Genomic DNA, 12,885 nt, shown 5'->3' with positions numbered 1-12,885 from the left:
CTCGGCACGCCTAGGTTCTTCTGAGTTCTGTTCTTTCGGTTCTTCGAACCTGTTCGTTGTTAATTCCTTGATGTCTTTGTCTTCTTCCACCCCGCGGCTGGGTTTTAAGAAGTGTCGGGACTGCAGGTCTAAGATGTCGTTGACGGATTCGCACGATGCCTGCCTCTGGTGCCTCGGTGAGGACCACGAAACGGATGACTGTGTAGACTGCCAGTCACTTACATCGAAGGTCTTGCGGGAGCATAAAAAGAAGCTTTCTGTAGGTAAGGTGGCCAAGCCCCAGAAGTTGAGATCTACTGGGCTTTCGACTGACGATTCGAGGGGTGACTCTCTGCATCGTCTGCATATGTCCGGGGGGGGGGTCTCGGTCCAGGAGTAGGTACTGCCATTCCTCTGCCTCCTCTAGGCGCTCACGGAAGTGCCGGCATCGGTCGCCTTCTTCGTCCGAGAACCCCGCCCGTTGGCGGGTGGCTTATTCCAACAAGCACTCCACTCCTGCGTAATGGGATGCATTCCGGCAGGAGATGTTGGCAATTTTTCAGTCGCAAGGCTCTGTTCCGTCCGCGCCGTCAAAAGACGCCGGCCGTGACCGTGCTAGAGACGCCACTCGCACGCCTTCAGGCTCGAGCGGTCGTCGCGATCACCGGGCACCTTCGAGGTCCCGGTCAGACAAGGATGGTCGCTCTAGACATATCCGCTCCAGGTCCCGGTCCTCGACGCCCTCGAGACCGTCGGAGCCAATGAGGTCTTCGAAGAAGACATCGATGCCTTCGGCGCTGAGGTTGTCGAGGGACTATCTCGAGGCTCCGTCCTCCGAGGAAGCCGTCGACACCTTCGGCGCCCAGGCTGTCGAAGGACACACTCGGGACTCCGCCCTCAAGGACTGTGTCGAAGCCGTCGGCTCCACGCTCGATGCCGATTCCATCGACACCTTTCGGGGCTGCTTTGTCGGAGGTACCCCGGGGTACGGTGGAACCCCCTAGAAAGGCTCTGGCCAAGGCAAAAAATGTCATTGTCCCTTTTTCTGTGCCCTCAATCCAGCCTCTGGATTATATTTCTGAGGTGGATGAAGGGTCTGAGAAATATACGGTTCCTGAGGAGGTACCTGACAAGATTTTGTCTGGGCATTGCCAGATTGATGACCTGCGACAGTCGTTGCACGACGCAAGTGGTCTGGACACCTCTCCGGAGGTGGAGTTCTGTAGGTCTGAGCCTGGCACCCATGCCGAGTCCTCGTACCGACGCCTTATGTCGAGGGTCACAGAATACTTTGGGTGGTCTGCACCACCAGTGGATTTTCTGCAGGATGACCTGACGGATATCCTCGACCAAGGTCCACCAACTGACCCGGTACTGCCATTCCATATAGCCTTGCAGAGAAGGGTGGCAGCAGCTTGGACTGCTCCGGAGAGTCTCCCGGCAGTGAGCAAGTCTTTGCTGCGAAAATACCGCCCAGCCAGTAGCGACCTCTGCTACTTGACCACGCACCCCACTCTGGAGAGTTTGGTGGTGCAGGCGGCTACGGCCCAGCAAAGCAGGCGTCGTATCCTACCATCTCTCCTGATAGGGACGACAAGCGTTTTTAGGGCTGGGCGAAGAAAGTGTTTTCTTCAGGGGGTATGGCTTTACAGGCAGCCAACTCCGTGTGTACCTTGTCACGTTTCACGCATACTCTGTGGAACTGTATTTCGTTAGCGGCTGATCATATTCCCGAAGGGGAGGAACGGGATGGTTTTCTTGCTATTGTGCAGGATGGCAAGGAATGCCATGTGTGAGTCCGTTCAGTCGGGTCTGGACATGGCAGATTGTGTCAGCCGGTCCATGGCGGCGAGCACCGTGATATGCAGGTTTGCGTGGTTGCGGAAGTCGGGGTTTGCTCCGGATGTGCAAGCCCGGCTCCTCAACATGCCCTTTGATGGTGAACATCTTTTTGGCAGCAAGGCTGACGAAAGCCTTGAGAGGTTGCAGACCTGTAAAGCTGCAGTGAAGTCATTGAGTGACTACATCTACATGTAGTGCAGGAGCTATGGCAGCCTTCATTGCTAGCGTTCCACTTTAAGCGATTTGTAAAGCAGCAAATGGAGCTCAGTGCACACCTTTACACAACACTGCTGTGTTGACACTCGGGCTAGACATTTTTCACAGGTGGGGCAGCCAGTGATACAAAGTTTGTTACTGTTCCTTCAGTCCAACCGTCACCTTCGTTGAGTACTGCTTGATGGTCTATGCAAAGCATGTGTTTATAGGCATATCCACAATTCTCAGAAGACCAACATTTCCGATCAGTCATCTTTCTGTTGCTTGTATCTGCTTAGGTTGGCATGTGCCTATCCTTTTTCTCCTCTACGTGGTTGAAAGTACAACAAACAGCATGCACAATTAAACACTCTATGTAGAAAGAAAAACGTATGTTTTATTGTCAATGCGTATAGAAAAGGAGTGATACTTTTCCTTATTGTTATTACACTTTCAGCACACATGAAGTCCATTTAGACTTTATATAACCTCAGGTCAGAAAAATAACAATCCGAGGATGCTGATGCATCAAGGATCATTGATTGGGATAGTAGTACAGGAACAGCCTGTCACCGCCCTTTTTTCGACTTCAAAAACAAATAATATAATACTCTGCAACAACCACTAGATTGGCGGTCTATGCAAAGCATGCAAATCTAAGCATGTACCAACATCAGAAAGACTACTGCTAGGTAATGTTTGTCATATTTTTAGGCCTTGGACAACTACTAGCAATTAAAAACCACGGGTAAGTATTAACCTAAAAAGGGCTTAGAATTATGGTTGACTAAGAAGGAGCTACAAGCCGCTCCTGGGTATCCAGCAGTAACCAGATACACTGGGGAACGAGGAGCTAGTACGTAGTGCTACGCAAATCTAACTTCCACATAAAATGCACGCATCTAATCTATCCATTTATTACCCCTTATGCTTCAAATGCAATATATAAGTATCCCAATGTTTTATAGATTTTCCCAAATGCACAGCTCAATTTACATAGTTGTGTTCGTTCAGCATCATTTGGCCTGGGCAGCCAAAAGTAGTTCCTGATAACCATTGGTCTTAAGCTACCCAGGCCCTTCTAGGCTATAAACAGGAACTAAATAGCTACCAGCTCCCCTCAATTTCAAACCCTGCCTAAACACGCAATACTATTATTTACAATTTCACTTTTTGGTTGCTCTCGGACAGAGCAGCAACACTCTACAGTTACTATAACAGTTAAATTAAAAACTGAATACTGGAATGTAGCAAAGCAATTGAAGAAAAAACAAGCAAAGTAATAACCAATTGCAACTATTAAATCCGTTACTTAAAAATGGCTTGGCTTTTTGCCAGAAAACATTGTAGCAATGTCGCTTCGAAAGTAAAAGCACACATTGAAATCTATTTTACGAGCTAGTAGCAAGGACCTACTGATTGTGAATCTGGCCAATAAAAGCTTTGCTTCTTCCCTCGAGTATATTCAAACTAGGGACTATTTTCCTAAGTATATTCATCATTTTCTGGGTAACGCGCTGGTGTGGGAAAATCTAAAAGTCAAATTCAATGAAGTAAGGGCACTGGAAATACTAGTGGCATGTCAAAAAATCCCCAGACACTCCAGGAATTGTATGTAGACTGTGTGAGGACACTGTACTGGAATCAGCAAAACTCTCCTGGCAACGTGCTCCTCTGTGAAGCCTTTACGAGAGGCTTCACTTAGATCAGCTGGTCTGAGAATGGACCTATCTGCCAATGAACTCTGGTCACTCTATATGGAGGGATCCCACGAAGTATGTATGGTCTACTTGACAGTCTTCTGGAAAAAGATTGCAATTCTTCTGATCAATCCATCTGATTTTGCCCCTTACTTTGGGATTGGATCTGGTGGATTATGTGATTGCTGTTTTGGATTTTGATGATGATTTTGTGATTTTCATTTGTTTGTAAAAACATTTGGTAAAGTGACATGTATAGAAATGTGACTGTTTACTGTAAATGCTAAATAAAAAAAATAGCATAGCCAATTAAAGTAGTATTATGTAAGGAAGAAAGGAAATCCAGGCAGAGCCTTAACTTTTGTCTCTTGTTTCAGTAACATTCTTGAGTTTACCATGTTATATGAGGGGTCATATCTGTTTTCTTCCTTCCAGCATTTCACAGTGTAGGACTGAAAATGTACTGATTCTGCAACAATAAGATATAATTTCTAGTACTTATGTTACAGCGCCTGATGTCTTCTTGTGGCAGATCTGGTAAATGAAAACGTTCTCGAGTACAGCCAGAGAACATGGCGTGATTCAAAAGGGTTTATGGTTTTGGTTGGGTCAGTTTGTTTTGTGGATGATGTCGGTTGTCTTTGGACGCAACTGATGAGTTTGGAATTTGAAAGTAACTCTGGTGGAAGGATCGTTCACACCTGCTATATGGGGAACTGACGTTATTGGCAATTATATATATTCTTACCTTTCAAATGTGTGACCTCTAAAGCACACTCAGGCATTCAACTGCTGTAAACTCACATTTTCGGTGCTTTCTTTCTGTTGAAGACTGGTCTACAAGAGTGAAGCAGATTGCTAAACTTTGGAGAAAAGCCAGCTCTCAGGAGAGGGCACCATATGTGGTATGCATAACTTCTTCTTTGTGGGCTCATAAAGTATCATGTTGCTATCATGTTGCTGTTTACACAACAGATATGAATTTACCTAACAGTTTTTTCATTATTTCCAAGCAAAAAGCCAGAGAGAACAGGACGGCTCTGCGTATTAACAAAGTACAGCTGTCAAATGATTCGATGAAAAGACAACAGCAGCAGGAGATTGTCGATCCCAATTCTCGTGTTGACTCTGATCTTTTTAAGGATCCCTTAAGGCAAAGAGAGTCTGAACATGAACAGGAATGGAAATTTAGACAGGTGAGTGTGCTTGGTGTGTTTTACCCTGTGTGTTGAGGGTTGTATTTAGTGTTTTATTGCAAAGCTTTTTAAAACAATAGTTTTTATTGGCATTTTCAATTTTGGATCCCATAGCCCCAGAAAGCATTCCTTCCTCCCAATTTTCATCTGGTTACCGAATATCTCTTCCAATCGTATGTTCGCTGATTCCCAGAATGATGTGATCCCTGGGCATTTCCACCAAATATGAGCCCAGTCTGGTCTATCTGTACTTCCTCACCAACATTGAGGCAAACTCAAGGCATACATCTTGTGAATCAGGGGTGTATTGCCATTGAACCATCACTTTGTAACACATCTCCCTGAGTTGTATAGCTCTAGTTAGTTTTGGTATATTGCTCTAGAGGAACTCCCAGGTGTCTTGTGGTATTGTATGCCTGTTAGGGAGAATTCTCATAAATGGCTAATTTCCCTTACCTAAAGAATCCCCCAGCAGCTTTGCTCGATTTCTAGGATTTATTTCTTTCACCTGATAAGAGTGTGAGCCTTTTTTCCCACTCTTAGATGCATTTTGCTGTGTGTATTTTCACTTTTTGTGTGATCTTGGGCACTGGAGCCTCACCTACTCCATGTGCACCACTTTTGGTGTGTTACACAGCACCTTCAGTGCAGTGACACAGGGTTGTCTTTGAGACTTCCCACTGACTCAATTCTTCTCGGGCTGACCCCTGTCCTACAGAAACATGTAAAGTTGCCATTAACTTTATATAGTCACTTTAAACCACAGACCCAGTACATCCCATCTTACATGGAGTATTGGGAAGGGTTAATTCTTATCCCTTTTTGGCTGTGCCTCTTGGAGCCTTCGTTTCGCTCCCTTAACATTAAGACTTGGCTGTTGGCAGTGGTAACTACCCTAACTTTCCTACCAATATTATCTTATATAAATGTGGTATTGTTCCAGGCTATTCTAGTAGTCTCGAACATAAACCCGCCTGACCAAATACATTTTATTTTGGTTCCTGCTGTGTTTATTCGCCATTTCTTTTTGTTAGTCTTTCTCGTGTTTTTCCCTGCGCACCAAACCGGGGATGATTCCTTTGTTCGCTGTCTTTTCACGGGCTTCTGCACAGAAGCCCTCCTTAAGGCGCCTGATAGTCTAGAGGGGCAAGATGTGAGGGAGGGATCTTCGGACCCCTGCCATGGGTTGCCTTAGCAACCCAAGTCGCACTCTTGTCTGATTGGCTAAGGGGACTGGCCTTGCCAGGCCAGCCACCCTGCTGTGTGATTGACAACCAGGCTGTATGAATGGGGGAAAACTGCATAAAAAGAAGGTCTTTGGGACTGGAAGAGCAGAGTCACCACTGGAACGAAAGCACTAACGAGGAACTGGAAGAAGAGGACCCCTACCACAACTGAACCGCCCGATGAAGCCCTGCTGCAGGTCTGAATCTCCAAATCCAACGACAGAGAAGATCCTCCAGGAAACCTCTTCCCTTGCGCTGGTGGGACCAACCAGGACCCCTCCTCTGGTCGAATTCGCTGTACAGAGCTACAGTGGGCTGGATTGCTAGGAAGGTCGGACCCTACTTGAGTTTTGAGGAGCGCACATTTTATTTGTTGATTTGCTCTGTTGCTGGTTTCTTCCCTGGGTGGCGCAGGACCCTCCAGTCTTCCTACTTCGTGTCAGTCCGACAGTCGCTTCAGGAACTGTGAGCCTGCAGGAGCCACCAGAAACGTCCGCCTCAGCTACAGCTCCCTCTCCGTTTCCAGGTACTGTGCAAATCCGGTTGTCCGTTTCGATCAGCTGCGGTGAAAGTGTTTTGAAATCTTTCTCCAATCCGAGGGCTTGTCCTTCTCTTCTCTTCGAACTAACTTTTCTACCAACCAACCTCGTCCGGAATCTGTGCCACAAACTTTACCGAAAACTACCCTGAACTGTGTGATCTTGAGCAAAAGACATTGGTTTCTGATAACCAAGAACTAAGAGTAGTGCCACGTCGAGAAATTATAACAAAAACAATTACAGAATCACCGACATGTGCTATATTCACATATCCACGGCCCTATTTTTCTGAGAAAGACAACGTTATGAAACAAACGAGCAGTTCAGTATCCGTTCGTGTAGATCAAAGACCTCAAATTGATTCACTTCATCGCAACCTCAAATCCAGCAATGAAATTTCGGAATCATCTTGTGGGGTGCAGAGGGACGTCTTAACGGGAAATTTCATTTTGACCGGTCAACCAACAGGCATCAACTGTGCCTCCAATGATGGAGTAACCCAGGAAACAAGCCACTTGTCACATAAATCTCGCATTCAACATCACAAGACACCTCCAGTGTGTGTACCAAGAATCAGGGGAACACGTTCAATTCAATTACACTCATCGAAAGTCGCTTCAATGAATGCAACTGGGGATTCATTATTAACATCTGATCCCCAGTCAGAATCGGCAAACAGCATTCACTCAAATTCAGCAGACAAGCTTGGTGTTGAGTCGAAACCCAGTCTCTCATCAGCCGCTGCTATGCAGATATACAATAATGTATTGGCTGCTTCATCTGCAGCTCTTTTGCCGTTCTTGAAGATGTACGAGTCCCTTCATGAGGCTCATAAGGATCAGACCTCACTTATAATTTCATTAAAAGAAAAGATGGACAGTTTTGACTCAGCCACAAACTTCTTACAAGCTCGGCTGACGCAGGAAGCTCAATGAACATTGCGGTTGCAAGAATGCCTAAGCGATCTTGCTGCACGCCATCATTGTCAAAACGACTCTTTATCTGACGGCTTACTTGAGGCAGTGAAGTGGATGCGACATTCGTCTGCTGTGACGAATTCTAAAACCGAATCTCGACCAACTGTCCTATTGTGCGTGGGAAGATCTGATGTAACTTCAACCCTCACTGTTGAACCCACGACTCGGGACCCAAATAATTCACAAGAACGGTCTATAAATAGACCTGAAATAAAATTAACATCAAAGGTGATTTCGAAGGGATTGTGTCCTCCGACGTATTCCTTATCTTAGATAGAAATCCTTCAGCTTTGCTGGCCTCGGAAAATTTTTTCGCCAGAGGGCGCTGCGCGTCGATGATCGCCGAGTCGATGACCCTCGACGGCCTCCGTGCCGACGTCGACGTCATCCTGCCTATAAAGGCCGCGCGCAGCGTCCGTTGCTCAGTTCCGTTTTTCCGCGCTTCGTTGTGCCTCGGAACACCGTTGCTCAGTTCTCGTCAAGATAATCGTCCCCCTCGAAGACAGCTGAGGGTGATACCCCGGGTAAAAAACCCAAAAAATCTAAACGCCGCGAGTCGCAGTACCCGGCGGAAAAGTCAACCCGAAAGCGCCTCGAGCCATCGGGAGATAAAGCATCATCGACGCCATCGTCGAAAACTCCTTCGAAACAGAGGTCGGCGCCATCGACGCCGTTGTCGAAGGATTCATCGGCGCATCAGTCGATCGAGTCGACGCCGACGTCGACGCCGATATCGACGCCGGTGAAGGAAAGAACCACGGCTACTCCACAGCCAACGGTTAGACAAAAGACCTCCGACTCGACGCCGAGAACGTCGACGTCGTTCTCGAGCAGGACTCCGATCCTTTCGAGTTCTTCGAGGCCTAGTACACATTTCTCGACGCTTTTCACGGCGCCTTCGAGTACTTTCACGTCGGTGTCGACGACATCGACGTTTTCAAGGCCTGTGATGATGGCTCCTTCTGCATTGGAAATGGGGTTTATACCATTCCAAAAACCAATGTATCCCCCTTTAACCTCGATTTTTGAGGAAAGGGAGGATTCAGACCAAGATATTGATTTACAGAGGACCACATCACCAGAGCCAGAGACTTTCGCCTCTGAGGAAGGAAGATTAAAAAATCTTCAGGATGCACTTCAGGAAGCTAGTGGCTTGGACACTTCTCCTGAAGCAGAATTTATCAAACCAGACCCAGGAGAACATGCGGAGACTCCATATAGAGCTCTGATGTCTAGAATCATAGAATTTATGGGTTGGTCTGCACCTTCTCCTGCCTTTCAGCAGGATGACCTCACTGACATACTGGACAAGGGCCCACAGGAGGATCCTGTGGTTCCATTTCACTCTGCTCTACAGAGAAGGATTTTGACAAACTGGGAAACGCCAGAAATTATCCCGGCAGTAAATAAAAAACTGTCAACAAAATACAGGGTGGCTAGTTCTGACCCTGAATATTTGTCAAAACACCCTACTCCTGAGAGCTTGGTTGTACAGGCTGCAACCTCATCAGGCAGCACATCTGCATACCCCACTGCTCCGCAGGATAGGGATGACAAAAAGTATGATGCCATGGCTAAGAAGGTTTTTTCTGCCTGTAGCATGGCGTTAAAGTCTATTAACGCGACCTGTACGCTCGCTAGGTTCAGCCACACCCTTTGGGAGTGCGCTTCATCAGCGGCTGACTGCCTCCAAGAAGGAGAGGAAAGGGACGCATTTTTAAACATCATCAGGGATGGTAAAGATGCGATGTGCGAGACCCTACAAACTGGCCTAGATTCTGCTGACAGTATCAGCAGGGCCATGGCGGCAAGTACCACAATCCGCAGGCATGCGTGGTTGAGGAAGTCTGGTTTTGCCTCTGACGTGCAGACCAGGCTTTTGAATATGCCCTTTGACGGTTCTACCCTCTTTGGAAAGAAGGCGGATGACAGTTTGGAGAAACTGCAAACGTCCAAGGCAGCAGCCAAGTCATTGGGAGCTGCTATCCGTCAGAATACCTTTCGTCCTTCGGGATCATCGTGGAGAGGACGGTCCTTTCGTTACTATTCCTCATATGGAAGGGGCAGGGGACGACCGGCTCAAAGAGGCCAAGGAAGATTTACCCGTGGTGGACGGGGTAGGGGAAAGAAAGCCGCACCCGCAGGAGCAGGAGCCACTTTACCTTCGGCAACTGCATCAGCCGCTTCAAAACCACTCTGAGGTCTCCCCTCACAGAACACCAGTAGGGGGCAGGTTAACTCACCATCTGACGGAATGGCAGGCTATTACGTCAGATGCTTGGGCTCTGGAGACAGTGGCCCAAGGTTACTGCCTGCCCTTCCTACATATCCCTCAGAGTCATCCACCGGGGAACAACCCTTTGAAGCTTCCAGATCCGCTCCTCTTGCAGGAGGTTTTAGACCTGCTAGAGAAAGGTGCCATAGAACTGGTACCTGTAGCGGAAAGGAACAAGGGTTGGTACTCCCCCTACTTCATAATACCGAAGAAGGACGGAGGACTGAGACCCATCTTAGACTTACGGGAATTGAACAAATTCCTCCGAAAGGACAAGTTCAAGATGGTGACTCTCTCTCAGATCCTTCAGGCCCTCCAGCTTCAGGACTGGTTGGTATCTCTAGACCTCCAGGACGCTTATTTCCATGTGCCGATCCATCCCAGGCACAGGAGATACCTGAGGTTCGCAATTGGCAGCTCTCATTATCAATTTCGAGTTCTGCCATTTGGGCTAACCTCCGCCCCGAGGGTCTTTACCAAGCTAATGTCGGTTGTGGCTGCAAGTCTAAGGAGGGAAGGGATTCATGTCTACCCTTACCTAGACGATTGGTTGATCAGAGCTGTATCTTCGGAACAGGCTCAGAGACAACTAGATTATGTTTGCCACTTCCTTCACAAGCTGGGCTTCTCCCTCAATTTAAAGAAGTCACAGATGATACCATCACAGAGACTCCAATTCATTGGAGCAGTCCTGGACACTTCCCTGGGAAAAGCCTTGCCACCAGAGGTGAGGGCTCGAGATATTCTGCAGATGGTCATCAGATTTCAGAATGCCCAATATCTCCCAGCCTACGACTTTCTGAGGTTGCTAGGCCTCATGGCATCCTGCATATTCCTCGTGCCGGAGGCTCGCCTGAGAATGAGATCCCTCCAGTGGGCACTGAGAACTCAGTGGTCACAGTTCTCAGGAAGGATGACAGATCTCCTTCGGATCCCGGTCAAAGTAGCCCGAGACCTTCAGTGGTGGGCCTGTCGGGAGAACATCCTGAAAGGAGAAATGTTTTGGCAACCATGGCCGGAGATAACAGTAGTCACGGATGCCTCACTCACGGGGTGGGGAGCTCACGCCAACGACTTGACCATCAGCGGTCGTTGGTCTCCATCGGAGTCCAGACTACATATCAACCTGTTGGAGCTGAGAGCCATCAGACTAGCGCTGAAGGCTTTTCTGCCGTCTGTACGGGGAAGAAACGTCCTAATAATGACGGACAATACAGTGGCCATGCACTACCTCAACAAAAGAGGAGGCGTAGGCTCACTACCACTGTGCAGAGAGGCGATGCAGCTCTGGTTTTGGGCAATTCAGGAAGGAATCTCTCTATCGGCAATTCACCTAGCCGGAGAGAAGAACTTGACAGCGGACGCTCTGAGCAGGCAGAGCACAGTCTCTCACGAGTGGGAGATAGCTCAGGAAGTCCTTCAAGAGATCTTCGCCCTTTGGGGAACCCCTCAAGTGGATCTGTTCGCCACCAGTATCAACAGGAAGTGCGACAGATTTTGCTCAAGGGAATTTCCCCCGAGAGGAGCTCTAGGAGATGCGTTCGTAGTGGACTGGGAGTTCCCACTTCTGTACGCGTTCCCTCCGGTCCCTGTCATTCCTCAAATGATCAGGAGGTTGAGAAGGTTTCGGAAGACCATGATCCTAATTGCCCCGGATTGGGCCAGGAGAACGTGGTACCCGGACCTTCTAGACATGTCCATCTGCCCTCCAATTCGACTGCCATACAGAGAGGATCTTCTCTCGCAGAAGGAAGGTCAGGTTCTCCATCCAGCCATCAAGACCCTCAACCTTCACGCTTGGTGTCTGAAAGGTTGAGGTACAAGGATTGGGACCTTCCGGATGATGTTATGGAGGTGTTGCTTTCGGCCAGAAGGCCGGCAACTAAAACTCTATACCGCTGCCGTTGGAACAAATTTTGCAGCTGGTGCAGAGAAAAGAATATTGAACCCTTTTCTTGTGGTACACCTATGGTGTTGTCATTCTTACTTTACCTGGCTAATTCAGGCCTACAGGTTGGCACAATTAAGGGCTATCTCGCAGCGCTATCAATCTTTAAGCGCACTGCAGAGGAGCCTTCATACTTCAAAATTCCATTGGTAATACAATACCTAAAAGGATTAACTAATGTTTATCCCCCGAAACCTTTTCAAGTTCCCTTATGGGATTTAAACCTAATTTTAAACTTCCTAAAGGGTGCCCCTTTTGAACCACTACACTCTTGTTCATTGAAGCTTCTCACCCTCAAAACTGTTTTGCTAATAGCATTGACATCTGCTAGAAGGGTTAGCGAGTTGCAAGCCTTATCGTGTAAACCTCCACATACAATCTTTTACAAGGACAAAGTTGTTCTTCAGGTGAAGCCTAACTTCCTCCCGAAGGTAGTCTCGGAGTTTCACATCACTCAGAAGATTATATTACCTTCTTTCTACCCTCCTCCTCATCCGGGGAAGGAGGAAGAGAGACTGCACAGGCTGGACCCTAAGCGAGCCTTGAGCTTCTATATCAGCAGATTGGCTAAGATCAGACAAGCAGACCAACTCTTTGTAGGTTATGCAGGACATAAGTTGGGCCTTCCAATAACAAAACAAACCATCTCCAGATGGATTATTTTAGCCATTCTGGAGTGCTACAAATTGGCAGGAAAGGAGCCTCCTCAAAATCTAAGGGCTCATTCTACCAGGGGTATCGCAACATCCTCAGCCCTTCAAAGAGGGGTACCAATTCGAGATATATGTGCGGCTGCCACATGGTCGTCCGCACATACATTTACCAAATTCTATAGCCTGGATTCCTCCTCTAGTCAAGAAACTAGATTCGGCAAGGCTGTGTTACACTCTGTCCATTCTGGAAGGGTAACATAACTTTTATTACTCCCGCCTCCAGTCACAATACCACTGCTATGGGAGTCTATCTAAGATAAGGAATACGTCGGAGGACACAATCCCTTCGAAGAAC

At 47.6% G+C, this 12,885-nt stretch overlaps 1 protein-coding gene across 7 annotated transcripts in view; it reads left to right on the top strand.

The window, feature by feature from the left end:
- KMT2C (lysine methyltransferase 2C) overlaps window positions 1–12,885 on the top strand; it is a 2,745,351-nt gene that overhangs the window by 1,520,537 nt on the left and 1,211,929 nt on the right. For all 7 annotated transcript variants that reach the window (XM_069647923.1, XM_069647922.1, XM_069647921.1 and 4 more), the window contains 2 exons: window positions 4,548–4,621; window positions 4,730–4,912. In XM_069647923.1, the coding sequence (XP_069504024.1) occupies window positions 4,548–4,621; window positions 4,730–4,912 (257 nt within the window). The remainder of the gene's footprint in view (window positions 1–4,547; window positions 4,622–4,729; window positions 4,913–12,885) is intronic.

The sequence above is a fragment of the Ambystoma mexicanum genome, chromosome 2q (genome assembly GCF_040938575.1).
Source record: "Ambystoma mexicanum isolate Mex_15411 chromosome 2q, UKY_AmexF1_1, whole genome shotgun sequence".
NCBI lineage: Eukaryota > Metazoa > Chordata > Amphibia > Caudata > Ambystomatidae > Ambystoma > Ambystoma mexicanum.
This window is presented reverse-complemented; position numbering and strand designations above follow the sequence as displayed.